Genomic DNA, 25393 nt, shown 5'->3' with positions numbered 1-25393 from the left:
GTGTTTCACCTGAGCCAGTTTGGATGGTGCCATGGCTCAGGACAACAGAAGAGTCTGGGCTTTTTCCATGGGTGGAAGTTGAAAGAATTTTTAAAGCTATGGAGATGGCAGCTGTCACCCTCAGGGTGGCCTCAAAGGCCAGTTGTCCCCCAGTGGACATGCAGCCTCTTGCCTCCTCCTGAAATCAGCTCCCACATCCCACCCTTTGCCACCAGCACCCTGACCCTGCCAGCCCCTGGCACAGCCAGGCTGGGCTCACTGCAGGGCTGGGGCTGGTGTGAGGCTGCAGCCCCTCTGCCCCTGCCCCTGGTGAATCCCTGTGGTCCTGCAGGACCTGCAGTCCCTGCCCCAGGCAGCTGAAGCCTTGCCTTGCCTCTCCGTGCTGTTTTGCAGAGTGGGGCTGACTACAGCTTCCTCGTGAGCCAGAACACGAAGCTCCTGAGTGCGCTGGAGGACCTGCGGCACCGCTGCTCCAGCCTGGCCGAGGAGAACAGCTTGCTGGTGAGCAGGAGATGCTGTCGTGGGATGCTCCATGGGGAGCGAGTCCTGGACACAGAGAGCTGCTGTCTGCTGCCAACTCTAAGAGATCACAGAATCACAGAACATGCTGAGTGGGAAGGGGCCCACAAGAATCATTGAATCCGACTGCTGGCCCTGCACAGAACCATCCTCAAGAGTCACACCATGTGCAGGACTACTGTCCAAATGCTTCTTGAACTCACAGGTTCATCTGGGCAGGGCCAGAGAATGAAGGGGGTCTGGGTGCTTTGGGTCCCCTGGGTGCCTTTACACTGCAGCCGTCAGCTGGAGCCAGACCCTTCCCCACAGTGCAGAGCAGGGCTGCGCAGGGGAGGGCAGGGGAAGTCGCTCTTATTTCCTCTTTAACTGGAAAAGCAGAAACACTGATTCACTCAGCCTTGGCTCTGGGTGACAGTGCAGCACTGCCACCTGCTCCCACAAGAGCCCAGCACCGACATCCTCCCCAGCTGCACCCCAAAGCCAAGCCAGGCTGCCATAGCCTGGGCCTTCTGTCTTCTGCCCCCTCCTCCATGCCTGACTTCCCAGGTAGGCAGCCAGGACCCTCAGGAAAGAGGGAATATTTCTCTCCTGCATCCTCCCTGGAGAGCATCACCCGTTGCACAACCCTGCAGTGTGGGGATGCAGCCCAGCCACGCTGAGCAAATTTGATTGCTCAGCATTTCAGATTTATATCACCCCATTCAAAACGCATATTTTAGATAATTTTCTAACACTAAAAGCATAAATTCAGCATGACCTGCACCCCGAGGGGTTAGCCCTTATCAGTCATCTGGATTTTAGTGAAGCACAAGCCTGTGCTCTCATCAAATTTGGCTCTCAAAAATCAGCCTCAGCCTTCCAGCCCAGGCGCCCATGGTGCACTCTCACTGGGGGAGGGAGGGAAATAATCGTGAGAATCAGTCGACCTGACGTTTCTGCTGATGTGAAAAGATGGCACAACACATCTGGGTTCGACCTTGGGAGAAGGAGCCATCGGCAAGTGGCAGCTTATTGGAACGGACAGATAACAAATAAAAGGGGATTAAGAGTGAACAGAATCAATAGGAAGAAAAAGGAAATTTGCTTTGCAAATATCATAAAGTCCTTTGTTGCCTTCTCCCACTCATGCTTTGGTGTCAGGAGAGAAAGGACACAGATAAGCTCGCTGTGCAAGTACAAATCCTCAGGGGTGTGTCGAGTCCTGTAATCCCGGGAAAATAAACTGGGAAGACTTTGGAAGAGAAAGCCCAGAGGGTGGGTGGCCAGGATACCCTGATGCTGGAGACATGTTGAGTCCTAGCAGAGCCTGCAACAGGGATGTTGTGGATGGAGAGGGACCATGTGGGATGGTCCAGGGTGGGGTGAGGGGCATCTCATGGGGACTGAGAGGTCACATTAACAAAAATACCAGGAAAACACAGGTTTCAGGGACTGGAGGGGCAGCAGAGGTTGGTGTTCAATGGTTGGGATAGTTCTAGGAGAACTAAGCCCTGGCTGGGAAACGGCCTGTGTGCCTTACGTAGGTCAGGTTCAGCCAGGAATGTTGGCTCCTGAGCAAGGGCTTCACCTCCAACTTCTCCTTCTGCTCTCCAGCGCAGGAGCTGCTTCCCCCAGACGGAGGAGAAGGTGAAGCACCTGAAGAGGAAGAACGCAGAGCTGGCGGTGATCGCCAAGCGCCTGGAGGAGAGAGCCCGGAAGCTCCAGGAGGCAAACCTCAAAGTGGTGGGTGCCGGGACCTGCTGCGGCTGGGGAGCTGGGCTGGGAGAGCACCCCACCACCAGGAACTTTGGTTTTCTGCTTCCATTGAGCTAGAAAGGCCTTTCCTTTCCCTTTTTCTTAAACCTACAGCAAGCATGCTTTGCACATCACGGCAGAGCAAGAATCATCAACCCCAGCCATCGCCAGCTTCTCTACTCCTCTTGGGGGCTGGTTTGTGGAATTTCTTCCTGCTTGGTTTCTTACTGTAAGGTCATAGTCTAAAGTCATTAACTCAGCTTTCCTTGGGCAAGTCATGAAAATAATTCATCTGACTTCACCAAAAAGAAACAGGAAGGATTTGAATAAGAAAAGGAGTGCGGTGAAGCAAAACAGGAAGGGGTGAGAGGCATCTCTGTCCCATCCTCACCTCACTCGAAATGCTGTGCAAGCCACAGGGCTTCTGCCTTCTCCAACCCAACAGCAGCTTGTTGTGAACCCTGGAGTGTCTGACATGGTGCAGCAGTAGTGGGAGGTGGCTGTAGGGTGTGGGATCTTGGGCACACCTTCCTGAAGGAAAGCGGGGATTGTGATGGGGAATTCAAGCTGTTTAGGGTAGAAAGGAGGAAGTGAAAACTGTGCTGGAGAGAAGGTAGGGGGATTTCCTGGCGCTGCTGCCCTCTCTGTCCCCAGGCACTGTGCCACCTGTCTGTCATGGGATATTGGTACTTGCAGGGCAGCAGACGGACTCGTCAGATACTATGTTAAGAGAAACCATTTGACATACTATGCAGACCCCCAGCACCTATACAAATACTGTTTTATTTGTCCCAATCCTCCCTGGCTGCACTGGCCCTTGCTGGGCTCTCCTTAGCCTCTGCCTTTCCCTCTATCTTCCACCCATCCATGCTGAAGCTCTTCCCTGTTGCCTTGAAACCCACGGAAGCTCCAATTCTCTTCCTGGTTTGGCCACCTCTATCCTTGATTCCATGCTATACTTGAGCCCATGCTCATCTTTCCTGCCATTCTCCCCTCCTCTCTGCTGCCTTCTCTTGTCTTTTTTACCTCATACTGTTTTTCTCTCTTTCCCCTCCCCACTTCTGCCCTGCCTGCAGCCCCCGTGCTGGCTGTACCTATTGAGTACTGTGTCCTTCCCACCTCTTCTTTGAGCCACTTTTCCATCTAGCCTCTCCTCTTCTACTTTTCTGTAGGTCTGTCCTGCTCCTCTGTCTGTTTGTCTTTCCTTTGGGGCCAGGCTGCAATTTTTGACAGTGCTCCCTGTGCTGGGTGATGGGGTGGTGGTTAAGGAACACAAAAGGGTGATGGGGTGGTGGTTGGTGAACACCAAGGGGTGATGGTCACACACAAACACACCTCACTGCTCTCTGGCATAGGTAACTGCTCCGGTGCCTCTGAAGGGCTCCAGCCTGGAACTGTGCAAAAAAGCATTTGCCCGCCAGCGTGCCAAGGACCTAACAGAGCAAGCCAGTGCTCTCCTGGCAAAAGACAAGCAGATTGAAGCTCTGCAGCAAGAATGCCGGGAACTGCAGGCTAAACTCTTGGCAGGGAAGGTGAGACACTTTGTGGGACATCACTCCGGGGCTGGGGACAAGTGGTGCAACAGCAGTGATGGAAACCAGGCTCCAGGAAGTGGTTTGAGGGGAATTAGTCTCAAGTGGAGGCTGAAAACAGGGCAGGGGATTCGATGTGTGAGCTGAATGGGGACACCGGGGGAGTGTGTGGCAGAGACAGTGTCCAGATCTCTCCAGTAGCGTGTGTTTGAGGGACACCCTGCTTGTCCCTCCATCAGTTCATGGATCTGAGCTGCCATTTCCAGCAGTGACTAAAACTCCTTCCCTGGAAACCCCCAAGAAGCCACAGACAGCATGACTTTTCAAAGGACTGAGCTGCAAGCAAGATAAGCAGGGCCTCCTTTTAAAGCGTTTCTTTGAGAAGCCAACCAGCATGTTCCCAAAAACCAGTCTAGATCCCAAGCCTCAAGCTGCAGCTTTCTGAGGACTCACAGCCACCATGAGACTGGTGATAATTCAGTGCCTCCTGACATGTTTATGACCAAGGCTACAAGCCCCCAGGCAGGGCTGGGTGTTCATGAAACCATCCCCAGTGCTAGTGTCTGCTCCTGGGCTGGTGACCTGCATTTCCCTCAGCACCAGCACAGGCCATGCCAATATAAATGGGATAAAGTGGTAATTCAGCTCATCCCAAGATCTAGGACTGGTCAGATGTGTCGCTCCTGCAAAGTTTTTCTCTGTGAGAGCTCTGAAAGGAGCCTCTGCAGGCGGCTGGAGCTGGGTGAGATGGTTCTCACTCAAAGGGACTAAAGCAACCTGTTCTGGGCATCTCAGTTGCATCTCTTATTCTGAAACTGGATGTTTTCAGTTCAGGTCAGTTCAAATCTCCAGAGAAGCTCAGTAACACTTGGGCCCATGCTGGTTTCCCCCTGGTTTGCTAATGCAAATATAGTCAAGTGCCACTGTACCTCCCTGTCCCCAGCTGAGCTGAACACTTGCACTTCTACCTGCCCTACTTACGTGGTATTTAGGTGACAAATACTTCCTCATTGAAAACAGCTTTATTTTTTTCCCTGTGCTTCCATATGTTCATTTTTAACTGCAGGTTTGAAGGTGGAGTCTCAGTCTTTTCCTAATGTAGATCTAGTCAGGATAAGAACAATGGGGTGTATTTGGTGTTCGTACAGAGCTGCCCCATTGATCCTTCCTGGCACTGAACCACAGGACAAACTTATCCGGGTCTGTCTGTGCTCTACAGTGTCAGCAAGAAGTTTCCTTCCCATTCCTTTGATTTCTCGCCTCAGGCCCCCACAGAAAGGGGAAGAGACCCTTTCCAAAGCACTCTGATTTTCATAGCAGAGTGTGCTGGGCAACCTGAACCTGCTAGGGACAGGAGAGTGACAGATTGCAAAGGAATGTGACAGAAGGGGGTGAGCAAGATTCATTCCTGGCCAAGGAAAAGTACACGGGTGCAACCGTCAGGGCTGACAAATTCAGTCACTGCCTTCCTAGGGCACAGGTGACCTGGGTGACCACGCTGTCCTGGAAGGTGACCCTGTCTGTGGCACCAGCAACCGGGACATCAGTGCCTGAGCAGGGAATCCACAGAAAAGAGAGCAGTACAGATCATTCTGTCTGATCTTGTTTTTCCCATTTCTCTTCCAAGCAAACCGCTCATTAAATTTTAATTTCCAGCTACTTAAAATTCCAAATTCCCCTAATCTGTCTGCAGCATGCAAAATGCATTATGCCAATGAAGGGGGTTTTATGCAGAGATATGATGTGCACGTTCAGAGTTTGTAACCAAATCAATTTTAATCTTGGGTATTTAAATCAGTAGAAATTTTTCAGTGCCTATGAAATGGATCCACTCACTTCCCTGGCAGTAGCAGGACTCACACCCTGCACCCTGGGCTGCAAAGGCATTGGCATTGTTTTGCAAAGCCAGGGCTCTTAGGATGGAATAAAATAATTTCCTGAGATCATACTCCAGTGATCTGCTTCCAACCAAACCCCGGCTCCAGCTAAATCTGGGCTGCAATTTCTTGCAGCATGGATCCTTGGAAGTGGAGGACTGGGGGGAACAGCTGCAGGGGATGGATATAATAGAAACTGAGGGGAGGACTGAGCTTTTTTTCTACTCCCTTGTTCCCCCAGGCTTTGGAGGCTGTCTGTTGGGAATAGCTGCCTTTCTTGGTGGGGGAAGGGAGACTTTATACATAGCCACAGCCAATTTTGTTTAAAGAACTACTACCCTGATAGCCTGAACATGGGCCTGGCACAGAGGAGGCCCAGCTGCTCACTTCTTGAATCTATAATCAGTTCCCATTAATGCTGCCTCAGTTTCCCCCTTGCAGTGTGAGAGTAACCATGGTTCTCTCCACAAACTGTATTTATAAGGCACACACTATTTTTAGGGCAAATAAGAAGCGAACGGGGAAGATTGAATTTGTCCTGGATACCAATTATGTCTTGAATTCTCTGGCTTAGGAGCTTTCCAGGGGAATGAACAATGTCTCCTCCAGCAGCAGATTTGAAAAGACAGGTTTTCATAAACCAATTTTGTACATATGGGCATGCAGGTACATGTTTCTTCAGCTTCCTGAAATCTGGAAACCTTTGAAGAATCAAACCAGCTGGTGACATATTCTTCCCGGTTTTGTGAGAGTCAGATTGTGCTGGTTTCCTTCAAAAGCTCCTGTGTTTAGGTCATGAACGGATGGGAGTGACCCCTTGTGCTAAAGATAGGTGTCCATCACACATACTGTCTTGAGAGGAGTGAAATCAAGAATGATAGGAAACCAAATATTATCCTGAGGAAGAACTGACCAAAACCTAGATGTTCTTCATTCCTGCAACCTCTCAAAGCCCAGCGCTTGCCAGCACCCACAACAAGGAGTAAAGAAAGCAGCGAGAGCTCTAACTTGGCCGGGCCATGAAATGACATTATCCTGCCACGCTCCCTGCTGGCATATGCTGAGATGGCCCATGATTGGAAAAGCCCTGGGCATCATGCTGGGAGAGCTGCAGGAGCATTACAGGCTGGGTTTTATCTTCACGAGGGATAATGTATTTGCATAAAGGATATAAAGTGAGTTTTGAGGCTTTGGAGACCTAGAAGTCAGCCATGCATGTGTGCCACACTACCTGGGTTTTCCCGGCCTCCCCTCTTTTGGTGTTAGCATGTTTGATGTGACCTGTCCCACCTTTTGGAGCTTGTCAGGGCCATGGTGCCATGTTTGGTTTCCCACAGGATGACCCTCGCTGCCTGAACGTCATCGAGTTCGACCGCCTGCTGCGGGAATCGCAGCGCGAGGTGTTGCGGCTCCAGAGGCAGATCGCGCTCAAGAATTTCAAGGAGTGTCTGCGTTCCTCCAAAATGAGCTCAGGCAGTGCCATGCCCAGTGCTGCCGCACATCTGGGACCGACAAATTCCTGCCTCAAAGGTGCACCTCGACCAAGGGGGGCCCTGGGAGACCCAACGCTGGGAGGGAGAGCTCACAGGGAGGTGAGACAAGTGGGTCAGCGATCGGCAAGTTTGGTTATTTAATTACTCAGTTAATTGCTGTTCTTAGGGAACTTCACTAAGGTGAGGGCTGTGGTTCACATCCGCTGGAAGCAGGTGCAGTGCTGGTTTCCAAAGGGACCGAACCCAGCCCTAGGTCTCACAGGGTGAGGAGGGACATGGATGCTGCTGGCAGCCCACACCAGCACAGGGATACTGAGCTGTGCCAGGAGCTCAGTCCCGGTCCCCTAGCACAGGGCTCCCGTGCTGTGCTTTTCCACCTAGGAAACCCGGCAATGTTTCTTTTCCATAGAATCATGGAATGGTTTGGATTGGAAAGATCTTAAAAGTGCACTCATTCCACCCCCTGCCATGGGCAGGGACACCTTCCAGTGTCCCAGGCTGCTCCAAGCCCTGTCCAACCTTGCCTCCGGCACTGCCAGGGATCTCTGGGCACCCTGTGCCAGGGCCTGCCCACCCTCCCAGGGAACAATTCCTTCCCAAGATCCCATCCAGCCCTGCCCTCTGGCACTGGGAAGCCATTCCCTGTGTCCTGTGCCTCCATCCCTTGTCCCCAGTCCCTCTCCAGCTCTCCTGGAGCCCCTTTAGGCCCTGCAAGGGGCTCTGAGCTCTTCCCGGAGCCTTCTCCTCTCCAGGTGAGCACCCCCGGCTCTCCCCGCCCGGCTCCAGAGCAGAGGTACCCCAGCCCTGGGAGCAGCTCCGGGGCCTCCTCTGGCCTCGCTCCAGGTTCGGGGCCCCCAGCCGGCGGCAGCTCCAGGGGCTCTCACCAGAGCAGAGGGGCACAACCCCGCCCTCCCCGGTGCCGCCGGGTCCGGCCCAGCCCCGCGCGGCCCCTCCGCCCGCAGTGGTTCAGCCCGGCAGATCCGGGGCCGCCTCAGGGCGCCGCCCCCGCCGCGGCCGCGCAGCCGCCAGGTAAGGCCGGGCCGGGCCGGCGCGGAGCTGCGCTGGGCCGGGGGCTGCGCTGGGGGTGCCGCGGGGCCTCGGGCGGGGCCGCGCCGCCGCCAGGTAAGGCCGGGCTGGGCCGGGCGGCCCCGAGGCCCCGCCGGGGAGCGGCTTCGCCCAGCGCGGTCGAGTCGGGCCGGGGCCTCCGCGGGGCCGGGCCGCGGGTGCCGCTGTGCCCTGCAGCCCCCGGGCCGGCGGGTCAGGGGTGTCCGAGCCGCGGGCTCTGGGGGATTCGGCTCCTGGGGGTTCTCCCGGTTTCTTCCCGTGTTTTCAGTGTGGTAGGATCCCACATCCCCCGGTGGGAGGACGGGCTGCGCGTCTTCCCCCCACCTTCCCGCCAGCTGCTCTCGTTTATTGCCCCCGGCTCTTACAGCAAATGCATTGAATATTCATTCCTTGTCCGTCTATTCCAAGTCACTCCTGGATTTGTAAACCCCTGTCTTTCAGCCGGTTTTTTTTGTTTCTTTCCAGCATCTTTTATTCAGTGTTCCTTATCTTTGTCTCTCTCCTTTGTGTGTTTTCTCTGTCGGTTTTGTGTTGGGGAAGCAGCATGCAGCAGCATCCCGGCCGCTGTGGCATTGATTTATATGATAGCATAATGAAGTTGTCTCTCCCTTTCCCAAAAAATCTCTTCACTTTTTTGTCTAAGCACTCTTTATTAAACCATCATTCGTCTCTGTAATTTCTCAGTGTCACGAGGCCCTTGTCACTGTTTGTCTCTGCTACATCAGTACTTGCAGAGCACAGTTCCTGCTCCCTCTTTTTCAGCTCTTTCATGTTCAATGAATATTTACCCAAGAGAAAAAACCCTCCCCTTGCCCTGTGGTGGCTCAGTGTCTGCAGACACCCGTTAAAGGACTGCAGCTGAATGTGTTCTGTGCACCCAAGCAGGTTCCTACTGGATCTCCCTCACCCACTTGCTTGCTGACATCTTAAAAAACTCTTCATGGATCTGTGAAAATGTTGCCTTCCCCCTCCCCCCCCCCCCCCCAATATAAGTTTGTTTGGGGGTTTTTTAAGTATTTGCCTTTGTTTCAGTTTCTATCAGTTTGCCCAGAACTGGTGTCAAAATGTCTGCTGAAATATGCTTAAATACTCTTAAAACATGGTATTTGCCATCTTCCCAGTTATTTTGTGTTAAGGCAGTGTTGCAGAAGTGACCTGCTGCACATATTGATTCAGTTACTGCTGAAGTGAAGGACACAGTTTATGCCAAAGGGGTTTTTGAACCCTGGGGTGAATATTACATAATGTTGGTGGTTTGTTACTGTTTATTTTGTTGGCTTCCACAGTTCTTATGGACAGTTCCGTTTCAGAGAGGTTCTCAGCTTTGTTCTTCATAGTTTGAGATTTCTGTCCCAAGTGCCCCCCAAATTCTGCTATGGTGAAGAGAGATGCATGGATGTTTTTTCACTCTACCCTGCCCTTACCTTCCTTGAATTACCTTTCCATACCTTGATTTTCACCTGATCCTGCAGGTTCTGTCAGACAAGACTACTTTTCTCATGCATGTGCTTTGTTTCTCTGACTCAGGAGAGTCTGTCCTCACTGCCAGAAGATTTTCTGCCTGATGAGTAAGTCAGCAAGGCTAAGTCTGACAGCGCTGCTGAAGGGAGGAGGCTGTTGCCAGTCCCTTGGCTGAACCCTGTACTGTGGAGCACCCCGGCCTGGAGCCCCAGGAGCGGCTGAGGGAGCTGGAAAGGGGCTCAGGCTGGAGCAGAGGAGGCTCAGGGGGGACCTTGTGGCTCTGCACAAGTCCCTGACAGGAGGGGGCAGCCGGGGGGGTCGGGCTCTGCTGCCAGGGAACAGGGCCAGGAGGAGAGGGAACGGCCTCAGGCTGGGCCAGGGGAGGCTCAGGGTGGGCATCAGCAGGAATTTCCCCATGGAAAGGGTGCTCAGGCCTTGGCAGGGGCTGCCCAGGGAGGTTTGGAGTGCCCATCCCTGGAGGTGCCCAAGGAAGGCCTGGATGTGGCACTCAGAGCTCTGGGCTGGGAACAGGGTGGGGATTGGGCACAGGATGGACTCGATCCTGGAGGGCTTTTCCAAACTCAGTGATTCTGGGATTCTCTGAATACCAGTTTGAAACTTAATATGAGCAAGGTGATTGAAAAAGAACAAAAAAGTCTCAGAAACATTTCCACATCGATATTCCACAGTTAAATACGGGTTTCACAGCAGACCTGAAAGCTTCCAAGGGCTGGGACTCATGGAGGTACCATGGGTTGGTGGAGGATCCCAATTTCCATGTGCTGGTTGGTGCTCAGACTGTCAGACTCTGCAGTGAACCTTATTCCATGGGTGGTAGGGAACGGGGTTCACATGGGAGGTGATTTCAGAATTTTCTTTGTAGCAAAAAAGGAGAAGTCCTTGGTAGCCTGGGCTTGAGTGTGAGCTCTTGGAGCTCTCAGGCTTTCAGCAGAAGAGCCATTAATATAGACATAGATAAAACTTAGATCTTTCAAGCCAAAAATAGGTTAAAAATCACATCCTAGGTGTAGTGCTTAGACACTGCCCTAATGACTGGCTGTAAAGGGAGCTCAGATCTCATCCCATTGATTCCTCAGCACTGAAGGTGTTCAGAGTGAAATGAGGAACTCTGTGTCTGAGTAGAGGTCTTTGGTGGCTGATTGACCTGTGGTACAAGAGACAGAGAGTTCTTGGTAAGACAGCCTCTGGTGCCAAAGACTTACGGTTATGGTGAGGGGAAGGAGCCTCTCCCAGGGTGTTCGGTTATGGTAATGGACCCCAGTTCTGATTCCCCAGCTGGCTCCTGGTGTTAGCCACAGCCCTGTACTCAAGCTCCAGCTGTCACATGGTCGGGGTCATTTGCCTCTGGAACCCTTCACAAGTTGCAGCAATGAACTGCTTTCTGTGGAACTCTACAGCAAGGACCCTTCTTAGCTCCTTGCCGTCGGCTTAATATTACTGAAGCCATCCCTGCGCCTGTGTGCTCATGCACGTGAGCCACAGAACCGTTGGGGACCCAGTAATGGAGGTCAGCTGAAGGCTAAGGCTGAGATGGATTCATAAAGTCCTGCTGCTTCCTCATTCTGTAGGTTGGCTTTGGTGACCTTAAAGATCTGTCCCTAAAATCTGTTTATGAGAAGTAACTTTACAGTTAATGTTTGAAGCCTTATCAAGGCCCTTTTTCTTCTGTGTGTCTCAGTCTTTGCCCTGTAGTCAGGGATTATTCTGGGCAGACAATGTCAAGTCAAGTATCAGCTGAGAGCAAAAATTCAGAGGATTAAGGTGTGTTTGTCTGTGACCCAAATGAAAAGGTATTTTGTTGGAAACTTGTGTACAAATGTGTATAAAAGTGTCTCCTTTCATCTGGTTTGGTGGTGGCACAGGAGCCATGGCACTGCTGCCCTATCAGTCCTTCCCAGCTACCAGCAGAGGTGGGATGCTGCATTTCTTGGTAGTGTTTGTCTGCTCTTCCCTGCCCTTAGATTCTGACATCTTCACTTGTTTCTGCCGTTTGTGGGCTGTGTTCTCTCTTCTCCTCTCTGTGTCGCTTTGGGGAGGGCCATGAAAAGTGTTGCTGCTGCCTGTCATTGAGTCGTTAGGTGAGGCACAAGTATGGGAGCTTGGATCTGAGGGTTTCCAGGAGCCCGCTGTGCCTCAGGGACACTTCACTCAAGCTGGGCTGGTTGGCACTGGGCTCCAGGAGATTCCCAGCACAGAGATCCCTGGCATGGTGTCCAGCTTTCTCCATGTCAAGTGGTGCGGCTCAGAGATCAGGAGTTCCCTGTGGAGCATTGCTCTCCTGGGGGGTACTGCCAGGAAAGTCCCTTCTCCCTCGTTGTGCACTGTTGTCCTGGATGTCCTTGAGCTCTCTGGCGTCTCCTGTGCTTTCAGGTGGAACCAGGTGTGCAACCACTGGGACCTGCCTCTGAAGGACATGAAAATTCCCCTCCCAAAAATGCAGTGACAAACCAGGAGAGCAGCAAACAGATACAGCAGCTGGTGAGTTCTGAACCTGGTTTGGGGAAAGGAGTGCTCTACTTTTTTATTTTTGTTGTGGGGTTCACACGTGCAATCCAGGTAGAGATTTTGGGGACTGATGTCTCTTTAGGTGCAGCTGCTCTGCAAAAGCGGGAAGCTCGGGGAATCGGTAGGAAAACACAGGCCATCTGCATGCAGAGTGTTGCTGGGTGGCAGCTGCTGGGCTGGCAGGGGAATATGTCACACTCAAATAAGAGGGGAACATGCCAGTAGGTTCTGTGCTGTGTTTGGTTTAGACATATTTGAACTGGGGACAGATGATGAGGAATGTGTCCCTTGTGAATTATTCCAGCAAATTAAGACAGTTCACAGGGAGGTTTAGCAGCTCCTGTCTGTCTGAGGGGTATGAATAGCTGCAGATAAAGAGGATGTCTGTGCTCTGTTAGGTGTCACTGGAATTAGAATAGGAGCTAAAGTAGCACAGCTGGTGTTTAAAGATGAAGATTTTAAACAGCTCTGTTTTGTCTCCCACACCGTGTCCTCTCTGCTATTCTGTGTAAATAGGAACAGTCCACACACATGGGAGTAGAACTGTTTCCAGACTGAAGGCTTGGGGAAGAGGGGAATAGTTGTTTTATTTTTTGATTTTCCTAACTTTCAGAAAAATCTCCCTTGGTTTCTACATTGTTTAAGCTTGTCACAAAGAGATTTTCGTAAGAAAATAAAAATACCTAATACAGCCCTGAGTCTGAGAGGCTGGACTTGAATTTCATATGCATTGTAAGAGTGTGGACTTGCTGATCTACTTCTGCTTGTTTTGTGCAGGAAGTTGAACTCAAGAAAAAGCGCAAAAAATGTGAAAACCTTGAGCATGAAGTGAGGAAAAAGCATAAAAGATGCAAAGAACTAGTAAGTGTTCTTGTTGCCTACTGTTATGAGCATAATGGGAGAAGAGGAGCTGAGTTGTTTTGTGCCTCTCTTGGATTGTCTTCAGTTCATCTTAATAAGGAATCACCAGTGTTTCTGTTTATTTGAACAGTGTCACAAATTTGGGGCTCCAGCCCTTAAGGCTGGGATTGTTTATTTAGTCTTTCAGCTACCTGTGGGCTGAATACAGCTACATAAAATACTGGATGAAATTCCATGACCTTTTGCTAATTTGGGGAGATACCATTTTCACAGGCACTCCAGATGGGTATGGAGATGGTAATACCACCATCCCACCGTCATTTTCTTGTGCTTCTTACTTGTTGGCTGAAATCCTGTTTAATTCCAGGGAGTTTTTGCAAGTGATAGCAGAGCATCTGGGTTTCTCCCTTCTGTTTCTGCTTTGCTTTCCTTAAGAGATCACAGACTGGTTTGGGTTGGAAGGGACCTTAAAGGTCATCCAGGTCCAGCCCCAGGCCCAGGGCTGGGTTCTGTGTGAGCAGTGCTGCTCACTGTTGCCTCCCACCCCTCAAGCAACATTGCACCAGCATCCTGCACCATCAGGAAACAGGAGCAGTGGAGCTGCTCTGCAGGATAATCTGGGGGAGTTAGATGGAGGGCCTTGGTGTAGTAATTCCTGCTCTTTCTGGACAGGAGATCCAGCTGCAGGAGGTGCAGAGTGAAAATGCACGACTGGCCGAAGAGAACTTGCAGCTGAATGAGAAGGCTGGGTGGGCAGGACAGGTAAAAGCAGCATCTTTGTCAGGTTGGCAGCATTGGCTTCTTCAGAGTTACTGAGAAGAACATGCTGTTCTCACATTTCCAGCTTCAGTAATGGTCATGTGCTGATCTGGGCTTCTGTTCCCAGCTTCTTCTCTGGACAAATGTAATGCACAAGAGTTAGAAAGTCATTTGTCAGTCCCATGTGCCAATTTGCCACCCTGCATAAGGCTTCCTATGTGTTTAGTAACTGCTGTAAGTGGAAATGTTTGCCTTTGCTTGCATTGCTGGTAGTCGTCAGGCTATAGTGCACCCTGGAACCAAAAATTCCTTGTGATAAGTGGAGAAGGCAAAGATGATTTCAGCAGGCTACTGAATTTTCTGTCCCATTCTCTGTGTTTAATCCTACCATTAGACATTAAAAATGCTTACAGACCTTCATGCTTTTTTTTTTTTTCTTCATTATATAGCCTGTTCCTATCCCAGTCTCTTCCTTCTTGGAAACAGGGAGGGAGATGAATCTAGGGAGAGAAGCAGTGTGCAAATAAAGTGTTACATGTTGAGGCCTGATACAAATGCTCATTTATTTGTTTTAAATGAAAACCAGAAGGAGAGGAGGTTCCTGATTTTGGTATCATTGCTAGCAGAAAGCACAGAAATAAACCGGTCTCTGTTACTTATGCAAGGAGCACCTATGGCTGCTTGTGCTTACTGAGAATCCTTTCTCTTCAGGTTGAATCTGAGAATGCTGACCTGAAACTGCAGGTTGTTTTGGTGACTAAGGAACGGGATTCTGTAATTCAGACGAATCAAGGACTCCAAACCAAGCTGGAGAATCTAGAGCAGGTGCTGAAGGTCAGTAGGATCCACATGGCTGGAAGGACTGTCCAAACACTTACTGCTGTCTTTGGATGGCACTTGTCTCTTTGCCTTTTTTGACCATTCTTTTGTCTCTGTGCTGGGAATTCCACTGGGAATTCTGCTTCTGCAGGATCCTGGAACGTGGCTTTCCAAAGTGGGCAGAGGTGCTTTGGAAAGGCTGCTTCAGGGATTTGTGTGGGAGATAAGATGGCCATCATTGATTTGAGGGTTTTCTGTGACTGCGTTGCTCTGCCTTGCGATGGGCATTTCTTACTTTGTGCAATAATGACATGAAATACAGGCCCTGGTTTGGCTTTGTGGCTGTTGGTAGGACACAGGACAGGGTTTCAGTGTGTGTGCCATGTCTTGCAGCACATGAGAAATGTGGCTGAGCGGAGGCAGCAGCTGGAAGTGGAGCACAAGGAAGCACTGCTAGTCCTGCAGGAGAAGCAGGAGGAGGTCCGGCGGTTGCAGCAGGTATGTGGGATGTGGCAGGGACGTTTTCCTCTCTGAATGGCCTCCTGCACCCTGTTTCCTTTGGAGGTGTGCATGGAGGAGGTAGATAAGAGTTTACAGGGTAAGTGTGTCTGAGTCCAGGTGAACTCTGGTACCTGAGCAAAGTGAAGGGCTTTGCTTGTGAATGTTAGTTCTGGCCTTTCACTGCTGTGTGTCCAGAGCCCGGAGATGTTTCCAGACTATACAGTGGTTTAAATAATTAAATCATGGAATCATAAAGGTTGGAAAAGCCCTCTAAGATCATCGAGTCCCTCTGTTCCCCCTGCGCTGCAAGACAACCGCTAACCCATGTCCCCAGGTGCCACATCCACACAGCTGTTAAACCACGCCAGGGGTGCTGACTCCACCGCTGCACTGGGCAGTCTGCGCCAGGCACTGTGAAGAAATTTTCCCAATATTCAACCTGACCCTCCCCTTGCACAGCTTGAGGCTGTTTCCCCTTGTCCCGTCCCTTGTTCCCTGGGAGCAGAGCCTGACCCTGCGTCTGGCTGCACCCTCCTGTCAGGGAGTTGTGGAGAGCCAGAAGCCCCCCTGAGCCTCCTTTTCTCCAGGCTGAGCCACTTCCCCAACTCCCTCAGCTGCTCCTCACCAGACCTGTGCTCTGGTCTACAATGGACTACCAAGGTAGGATGACAGTAGAAGTGAACTCAGGCTGGCTGCTTTCTGGTTTACTCCCTTCCTTATTTTTCTTTAGGCGCAGGCAGAGGCAAGAAGGGAACATGAGGGAGCAGTACAGCTTCTAGAGGTAAGACAGAAAGACAAGAGGAATTAGTGGTTCCAGATTTGGTATCTTTTGTTTATAGTATCAGTTTGGATGCCTTGGGTCTTGTTGGTTCTTGTGCAAAATGCTGTAGTGTCTTGATCGGATGCAACATGTTGCTGCAGTGAAAGTAACGTTTGGGTCAAAGTTCAGGGAATTAAATCCTGGCCTGCTCAGTCCTTAGATAGGTTACTTCATTCAGATCATGCCCAAAAACTCTTTTAGGGATGCATTAAGTAATCAAACTCAGATCTGCCTGCTCCATTTTCCAGCATCATGTGAAAGGAGAATACTTGTGCCCATGGGATTTAAAATTTCCCTTGTGTATGCGTGCTCTTTGTTTTATTAGGGAAAAATAGGAAAACCTGAGCATAAGGAGTGGTGAAGCTTGAGGCAGCTCCCTTGTCCCATTTGCTCTGACATGCACAGGGAATGTGCTTTGCCTGGTGGCTGACAGGGTACTGGTGCAGCCTGCCAGATGTGCTGAGCACTGCTTTGGGGTTGATTGGCATCAGCTCAGTGTCTGTCAGGATGGCTTTGGAGAAAACCTTGGATTCCTGGAGCTGCAAAGGCACAGCACCAAACCCTGGAACTTGATGTGGCAATTTAGTGACTGCCAGAGGGTTGGGTTGGGTGTGGTGGCAAGGGGAGCATCTTCTGCTCTCTGAGCTTTTCTGAGCACTGAAACGCCTGAGATGAGCAGAAGGTCTTACTGTGCACGCAGACAGTGAGATCTCCGGGGGCCATGCTCCCATCTCCAGCAGTGACAAACAGGCAGGGATGTCAGAGTGAGCTCCCTGTGCCCACTGCTGTGCAGCTCTGTGGCTCTTGGGGGCCCAGGATTGTTGATGCAGATGGGAAGTGTCCTTGATGGAGGAATTTGCTCCCTGACTGCAAATAGCACCAGCTTTGGAGGGGGCTGGGCCAGTGTCTGAGCTGTAGAGCCCAAGAGTGCTGGGCTCCTGCTAAACAGGATTGAAGTATTGCAGGCTGGGTGAGTACTGGGGGATGTGACATCATATCTTGTCCTCTTGCCACATCCCTTTGGGGACCTCTGCTTTGGCTGCAGAGATGGGATCAGCTGATACAGGTGCTGCTCTACATCAGCTGGTGTTTAGCTGGGTTCTGAGCAGCGTTTAGGGGGAGGGAGGGTTGCTGCATTCTGTTTCAAGGCCATCGGAGCAGTCTGGTCTAGTGAAAGGTGTTTCTGCCTGTGGAACAAGATGAGCTTTAAAGTCCCTTCCAGTCCAAACCATTCTGGGATTTGATGATTCTATGATGTTTGCCAAACATTTTCTGAACTAACTCAGTGAAAGGTTGGAGAAGCTCCTTAGGCTTACAGCAGACATCTCCATGTGCAAAGGAAGAAACAGACAGTCTTCTTGTTCCGTGTTTGAGGGGCTGGTTGTGTTCTTCAGCAAGGCCCTTATCAGTTAAATATTTTTGCTTTCATATTACTGGTACAGAGATCACAGAATCATGGAATGGTTTGGGTTCGAAGGGACTTTAAAGTTAATCCAGTTCCACCTCCTGCTATAGGCAGGGACACCTTCCATTAGACCAGGTTTCTTAGAACCCCATTCAACCCTGTATTTTACAAAATAGACCAAAAAAAGAGGAATTGTCATTATAAGCCAGATTAATGCAGAGCAACAGTCATTTAAATTACTTAACTATAATCATAGTCATTCCAGAACATCAGTGTATGGTGTAATTTAGGGGGTTTGAGATGCCTGGGCTATGAATTATCATTTTTACATGTGCTTGAATTGCTTTTTGATGTGAGGTTAATGGAGAATGAGTGTAGTCCATTTTCCTGTTGGAAGAGTTCTGTCCCATGATTGTCACAAGTGGAGTCTCCCTCCTTGGAGATGTTCAGAACTGGACAGAGCTCTCGGCAGCCATCCATGCTCTGAGCTGAGGGCTTGGATCAGGTGATCCCAGTGTTCCTGGTGATCTCCTTCAGCCTTAGGTGTTCTGTAGTTCCAGACAAGGCAGTGACAGGGGTGAGGAGAGTATGGAATGGGGTGTGTGCAGGAATGCCATGGAGAGAAGCACTGTCTCAGCTTAGGAGGAAAAGCTTGAGGGTTATGATCATGGGAACGAGGTAGTTCAGTGGTTCCAAAGTACATGAGACAAGATTTCAACTGCCTTTGGCACTGCATAGAAGCAAAAGGAGACAGCCTCCTTCCAGGAATCCAGTTTTGGTGGGAAATGAGGTGACCAGAGCTCAACTTTGCTTGTTTTCCCTGACCTAGGAGCAGGATGCAGGACTGAGCAGGCTGTCAGCTGCTTCAGATCCTGTCACAGCCAGGTTCTGAGCTGCGCTTTGATTCCCAGCACTCCCATGGTCTCAGGCCTGGGGAAAGGTCTGGGCACAAAATATCCATTCCGTTGACTTTTGGGTGAGTGCAATGTGCTGGGAAAGGGGGCTTGAAGTTCAGCAGCCACTCTAAGCATGTTGTCGTTCATCTCAAAGCACACTGTGATTTGGAGGCCCTCGAAAAGTGCCTGGTTATCTTATTTGTGCCTTTGGTGTGTGGGATTTGGCTTTTGTTTGGCAAGCAGATGCTTCTGGGAATGAGATGGGAATCTCAGTATGGAGCAAGGCAGACGCTGTAAGTTGGTGAGAAAACAGTTTCATTCAGGCTGAGGGTGGGGTTGTCTTTGGCAGAGTGTTGTAGTGTAACTGCTGATGTGGTTTGATATCTCTTTTTGCTTTTCTTCTTGCTCCCAGAGTACTTTGGATTGTATGCAGGTACTGCTCTAATCCTGTCAAACAGGACATTTTCCCCTCTGTTCTGACTTTGACAGTTGCTTGATATTCTTGTTTTAACTATACTCTGGAAAAGATTGCAAGAGTGTTACTGCCAAGAAATAAATGTAATTAAAGGAACTCCCACTGCGAGTTTGATGGAGCAGCTGCTTTTCTCTTTAAGTGCCTTGCTTTCTTCACCAATTAGAATTAGGAGTTTACTTTTTTGGGCACTTCCAGATTTTTAGAATTGCCCAACTGTGCTCCTTCTCCACATTTAAGTGTCTTTTGGGAAGTACTTGCAGTCCAAGAGTGAAGTGTTTCCTTCAAACCCCAAAGGCAGTGGTGACACTGTTGCAAATGAGCGTTGTGGAGAAGAAGACGGGTCCTGCTGGCTTTGTAACTGGGTGGAAGATGGGAAGCAGAGATTGCAGATAATAGTTTTCCCAGAAGAGGTAGTAAGCAATGAAATTCCAGCCTGGGAGCTGTGCTAGCTGGCCTGTTCACAGGTGGTTTGGAGAGAAGGCTGGTATAGAAGTGCTGGGATTTGTAGCTGATAGAAAACTGCTTTGAAATCTTCCAGTCTGGCAGAGATCTCAGGAGGAATGGGTAATGCAGGTAACACTGACTGTGCAAAGGCACATGGAAGGAAGAGAGCAGGGGCTAAACATGCCCAGTGGTGGGCTCAGAATTCCCTGCTGGTGCAGGAGGTGCAGGGTGGAAGGTAAGGGAGTTCTTAAAAAAATGCCAGCCTCAAGTCTGGTCAAAAAAGCAGTAAGGTGTTGGGAACTCTTAGGAAAGGACTTTATTGGGATATGCCCACATCTCATAGAAGTGGCACCCACACTGATGTAGAGTTATGGATGTTCCTTTAGTTCCTTTGGCATCAGCCATGTTTTTAGCAAGATCTTGGACTGCACATCTGTAGCAAAATGGGAATTCTCTGATCTCAAAGGGACATAGCAGAAGATACGGAGAAAGGGAACAAGGGACATCTGAAAGGAGAGCATGAGCTGGAGAGGTGGACAGACCAGCCGAGGAGAGTGTCTTAGAGGATGGGGCTGAGCTGCTGGTGGTTGGGTGTGGAGAATCAGTTCCTGAATTGGGGGTTAAACTGACCCCAGCAAGTTCTGCTCCTGCTCTTGCAGCCTCTTCTGGAAATGCAGTCCCAGTTGTGGGAGGCTTCTTTCTCCCCATTTTGGGTTGGGCATAGACACAGAAGTCTTCTCTGTGTCTGGAGCTTGATTCCTGCTGGTTCCCTGAACCTCCTAGCCACGTCCTTGGGCCTCCTCTTCCTTATCCTCCTGCCTCCCAGCACTGCCCTGGAAACCTGCTGCTTCCCAGCTGTCTGCGATCCCCTGCAAGTAGCTGCTAGAAGGACACGTTGTGTATGATGTGGCAGTAGTACTTAAGGGATGTTTGTATGTTGCTTGGAACAACAGATTAAAAGACACCTGACTAATTAGGTGTCTTAGAATTAAACTGTGATTTATCCAGGCTATTGGCTTGGCCACCAGTGTAAATGGATTTAAACTGTGGTTTATGAATTTGCAGGACAAGGTGCTATTATGATGCTGTTAAACACAGTAACCTGATGCATCTGCTGGCTCGTGTCTCCAGAGAAGACAGGAAATCCCCCTCTGGTCCTGCAGTCATTCTGTGCCTGTCTGTTGTTGTAGGCTGTGTCCCAAGGTGGGATCAGGGATGCATGCTGGACTTGAGGAAGCCCTCCTTTGATCCAGTGCAGCTGTTCTTACTGTTTCTTTTCTCTAATAAGATGTAACGTGTAGGGGAGAAGTATTTATGTGAAAAACCCAAACTGTAAGTAAATTCAAACACTCTTAATGGCAGAGGAATCCTGTGCAATGTGACTTAGTAAACAAGGAGTTGACTCTGAGCAAGTGGATAACACAGACACTTCTGGAAGCTCCTCCTGGCATCTGATTTCTGTTCAGAGACCATTCTTGCCAAACTTGAGAGATTTATCCAAGCTTTCCTTAGAGCATGAGAGCCCCTTTGGACTTGTGGAGGGAACAAGTAATAAACTGAAACACCTAAAACAGATATGACACAGTGAAATAAAAATGCATGACTCTCCTAAATCCTTAGGGAGCGGCTACAAAGGTTTTCTGTTACTCTGAGACCACAGAGAGAGCTTTTTCCAGGTCAGAAATGTTATTTTTAGACCTGCTTAAAAATCCAGACTTTGTCTCATGTAATATTTCAAGGCATAATTTATTTTTTGAGTTGGAAGGAGAAAAAACACTTCAAATACATTTTGTAGAATGGAAAATTTTGAAGAGTGCAGTGCAGTCATCTGTTTTGGGGCATCTTACCTACAAAAAGCAGTGAGAGGAGGGAAAGGAGCAGTTGCAATCGCTTGGGAATTGGTCTACCTACAACCTGGGGGAATGTGGGGATGTGTAAAGACAGCCAGGAATCAGCAATATTTTGTAAGGGGAAGTTCTAGAGGTGGTAAGAAGAGAATATGGGAAAATACAAATGATTCTCTAGCAGGAATGTGTCCTTCCCTCTCCATAGTATTTCCCAAGGTTCCTTGGCAGCTCATCTTGCTGAGGTGTGGCTTTCTTGTCCTCAGCATGGATTTGGGGCAAATCATCCCTGTAGGACCAGGGGGGAAGTGTATGGGCCTCACACATCAAAGGAGAGTTCTGCAGCATGGGCCCATGAGCTCTGCCCTTCTTAGTGCCTGGAGGAGCCAAGGTCTGGAGGGACAGTTGGTAGTCATGCCTGGAATGGTGGCGAGGTCAGGTTAAGGTTTTGGGAGCTTGTTGGAGCCTCTGGAATGATGGGCAGGATTGGGAGAGCAATTCCTTTTGGAGACATGATTTTGAGGGTCCAAAAACCATGCAAAGCCTTTTGAATCTTTTTAAGGCTTATTTATCTCTGACTTACCTCATCTGGTCTTGTGCAGAGCTGGGAGAGGATACTGGAGTTCAAACCCAGCATTTTAGGGATAAGTCCTAATGGAGTTTGCAGTCAGCTTCCTCAGAGATGATAAGCCTCAGCTTTTCTAAGATAAGTAGAGGTGTGAAGCTGCCAGTTTCCAATGACTGTTCCTCGGCAGGGCATTTAAAAGCATCCTTTAGCTCCTTGGAGTCTGGGAAAAGATGCAGCAAAGGCAAATCCTGTTTGGAACCTCAGCGTTTCAACAGGGGTTTGTTCCTTACCTTGTTCTCTCCTGGCAGGCCCGGGTGAAGGATCTGGAAGACCAGTGTCGCAGTCAAACAGAGCAATTCAGCCTCCTGTCACAGGAACTCCAACAATTCCGGCTTCAAACGGGAAAAATCGACCTTCTCACCTCCACTCTGGTGACTTCGGAGCTGCCCCTTGCTCTGTGCAGCTCCGCCCCGCAGCCCCACTGGGACAAGGGTAATTGCTGGATGTGCCTGAGAGGGCTTTGACAAATGGGTTGATATTGATATAAATGAAAAGGGCTAGAGGAGATAATGCAAATGTTTAGTGTAATTTTGGCATCTCTGTCCCTATTGCAAATACTTTTGGTTCATTTTGTAAAGAGAACTTGGCATTTCTGCGGCCAGGGAGAGCACAGGTGTCCAGTCTGTTGAACGAGACACGTTTGTAGAGACTTGGGCTGCTCCCTGGGATGCTCGTTGCTGGTCCTGTATCCTGCCTGTGGCTGTAACTAATGGCCAGCTGATTTTATTGCAGAATCAGCTGTTCCTGGGCTGCTCCCCCATCAGAGCACAAAGAAGATTCACAATGAAGGGAGTGATGAGCTGCAGCCGTCGCAGCGGGGGCCAGACACCACCATGGGCTCCCCAGCTGCTCCCACCAGTACTCAGAAACAATCCAAGAAAGGGGAATCTCAGTCCAGCTCTTCAAAATCAGAATCCATGCAGAACAGCCCAAAATCCTGCCCAACTCCAGAGGTCAGTATGGGAGTCCCCTCTGCCGCCTGTGCTTTCCAGCCAGAAGGGAATAAATACACTGCTGAGAGCACCAGTAAAGTTGCATTCACTCCCCAGTAAGGTCACGTGCATTCACCAGTAAGGTTGTATTCATTCCCTTCTGGCTGCCTGAAGAAAATGGGAAAAACAAGAGAAGAGCTGTAGGAAGATACTGAAATACGTGTCTGTAATGCTCATTTGAATATATTGCTGTGCTCCATGAAGGAAACAACTGGTTAGACAGTGCCTGGGAGCTTGGAGAAGGAGTGGGACGGGAAGTGTGAGATGGCTCTTGCTAAGCTTCCTTGTGGCATCTCAGCTGCCACTAAAACACGTAAAGGCTACAAACTGGAATTTTTAGCATGGGGAGAAACCGTATCCAGACTATTTTTGGCCTTGAGCTGTGGATGAGGAACTCAAACTTCTTGTCTGGCGTTTTTAGTTACTAAGATTTTACTTGGTGAAAGAAACCATGAGAAGATGCCGAGTTTGTGCTAAGAGGGATGGAACTACCAGGCTTTGCATGTTTGTGTCACCAAGATCTCCTTGGTGGTTGTTGCTTCTCCTCCCCAGGAGCCCTTTCGTGGTGCTGTGGGGTTCACTTGAGCTGGGCTTGTTGCTCTCTCCGGTGCATCACTTGAGGGGACAGTTTAGGGCAGAGCAGTGTTGTGAGCAGGGCTGGGTGTGGTGGCCTGAAGGGCACCTTTTGCTCTTCTGGGGTTTCCTGAGCACTAAAGCCACTGAAGTGCTGAGGTGCCCAGGTCAGGACACCCACAACAAAGGGCTGCTGCAGTGCCAGGCTGAGCCTCCCACTGTGTAAGAGCTCAGGGAAGTGCCGCGTTCAGAGACAAAGTGAAGGTCACACCTGGGGAGGAACACGTATGGAACTGTTAGCAAGTCTATTGCAGGAAAAATGCCTGCTTTCTAGTTCAAGAGAAAGCTTGGAAGCCACCATGCCTCCCTGGAGAGATAGATGCCTGCAGAGATCAGTGTGGGATCCTTGGAAAAGAGCCAGCACATAGTTGTGGGAACATTCCAGGCCTCCATTTGGGTGTTAGGGGTGTTTGTTCTCCAAGGACATGGGCAGGATTGCATTACAAGGAGTACACTACCTTGAAAAGATGCTCTGAACTCTTTCTGAGATTAAGTCTGGCACTTCATGTATTAGGGAAAATACTTTTGTGTTCTGGTGCCTGCAATGGGTCTTCATCACAAACGCATTTGCCTCGAGGCCTGCTTTAAAAAGGCAGCTTGAATTGGTTCATTGGCACAATTTCAGACAAACCCCAGGGAGTGCATTGCCTCAAGAAGAAGGGGTGCATTATACAACCCATTGCCACTGGATGTAAAATCCCCAAATTTTACTGGGATCAAAAAAGCTGAGAGAAATTTCTCAAAGGTGCTTTGCCAGTAGGCACCAAATGCCTTGAGGGTGCAGCCTCCAGCTTGGGAAGTGCAGAAGGAGCTGCTGGCTAGAAAGGGAGAGGCTGTGGCAGGAAGGGGGGCTTCCTGCCCTGACTCCTGTACTTTTTCATTCAGCATGTGCTGTTAGCAGAGCCAGCTAAAACCAGGAGTTCCAGTCAAAGTTCTGTCTAAAGTACACAGACACCATACAGAAAATTTGCAGGTGTTGGAGAGGACAGAAGCAGTTAAAGACCTCAACATCCAACAGAGCTCCTTCGTTCAGGTTGACATTTGTGTTGCACACAGGCACAGCTACCATTTAGAGGCAGCAGGAAATCAACATACTGAATTAGGGATGTGTGGACTGGAGGAGGTCTCCAGAGCCTCTAGTCCAATCTCCTGCTCCAGTGGGACTGTCACCAGATCAGTGTGGCCATGGCTTTGCTGAGCTGAGGCTACGGATTCTTAAAGAATGGAAATCCCCCAGCTCTGGGAACTGTTCCCAAGGCTGCATCACCCACCTGGCAAGGAGTTTTTCGTAATGTCTGACTGAAGCTCCAACTTGGGGCTGTTGCCTCTTATTACTATTACTAGCTCACCTAAAAAGTCATTCTTATGGATGGTCCTTAGCCCAGGGGCCAGACTGACACCAGCCACGAGTTTAGAGGATGTGTTCACCATGTACAAACACTTGGAGTGTTCCTTTACTCAGATCCTTATCTTAAACATTTCTAGGTGGACACTGCAAGTGAAATGGAAGAACTGGATGTTGACAGCATCTCCCTCATGCCAGAGCCAGGCATCCAAGGCCCTGCAAAGCTCCAGGTGTTCTTAGCTCGATACAGGTACCGAGTGGTCATTGCTTGTGCTCTGTCAAGTTACATGGGTTCTCCATAGTTCCCTACTTCACACTCTTATCTAGGATTCCCCACTGTTAGGACTGGATAATAATAGGTTAGAGCTTTCATCTTATTTCTCCATGGGATTTTCACCCTGGGAGGGCTGGCGGTGTCTATCCTGAAGAAGAGAAGGCTCTGGCGAGACCTCAGAGCTCCTTCCAGTGCCTAAAGGGGCTCCAGGAGAGCTGGAGAGGGACTGGGGACAAGGCATGGAGGGACAGGACACAGGGAATGGCTTCCCAGTGCCAGAGGGCAGGGCTGGATGGGATATTGGGAAGGAATTGTTCCCTGGGAGGGTGGGCAGGCCCTGGCACAGGGTGCCCAGAGCAGCTGGGGCTGCCCCTGGATCCCTGGCAGTGGCCAAGGCCAGGCTGGACATTGGGGCTTGGAGCAGCCTGGGATGATGGAAGGTGTCCCTGCCCTTGGCAGGGGGTGAAATGGGATTATCCTTATGGTCCCT

The 25393-nt window shown here is 50.0% G+C and overlaps 1 protein-coding gene across 1 annotated transcript in view; it reads left to right on the top strand.

Annotated features, from left to right (window-relative positions):
- The window catches only part of TSPOAP1 (TSPO associated protein 1), a gene marked incomplete at its 5' end in the record, with an annotated part of 68090 nt that overhangs the window by 12483 nt on the left and 30214 nt on the right, over positions 1–25393 (top strand). The window contains 14 exons of the mRNA XM_082294876.1: positions 394–501; positions 2113–2241; positions 3609–3785; positions 7000–7254; positions 7999–8184; positions 12073–12180; positions 12985–13068; positions 13741–13830; positions 14539–14661; positions 15040–15144; positions 15878–15928; positions 21908–22091; positions 22392–22612; positions 24770–24879. Of these exons, the coding sequence (XP_082151002.1) occupies positions 394–501; positions 2113–2241; positions 3609–3785; positions 7000–7254; positions 7999–8184; positions 12073–12180; positions 12985–13068; positions 13741–13830; positions 14539–14661; positions 15040–15144; positions 15878–15928; positions 21908–22091; positions 22392–22612; positions 24770–24879 (1931 nt within the window). The remainder of the gene's footprint in view (positions 1–393; positions 502–2112; positions 2242–3608; positions 3786–6999; positions 7255–7998; positions 8185–12072; positions 12181–12984; positions 13069–13740; positions 13831–14538; positions 14662–15039; positions 15145–15877; positions 15929–21907; positions 22092–22391; positions 22613–24769; positions 24880–25393) is intronic.

The sequence above is a fragment of the Coloeus monedula genome, assembly GCF_965178545.1.
Source record: "Coloeus monedula genome assembly, chromosome: 20".
Classification (NCBI taxonomy): Eukaryota; Metazoa; Chordata; class Aves; order Passeriformes; family Corvidae; genus Coloeus; species Coloeus monedula.
This window is presented reverse-complemented; position numbering and strand designations above follow the sequence as displayed.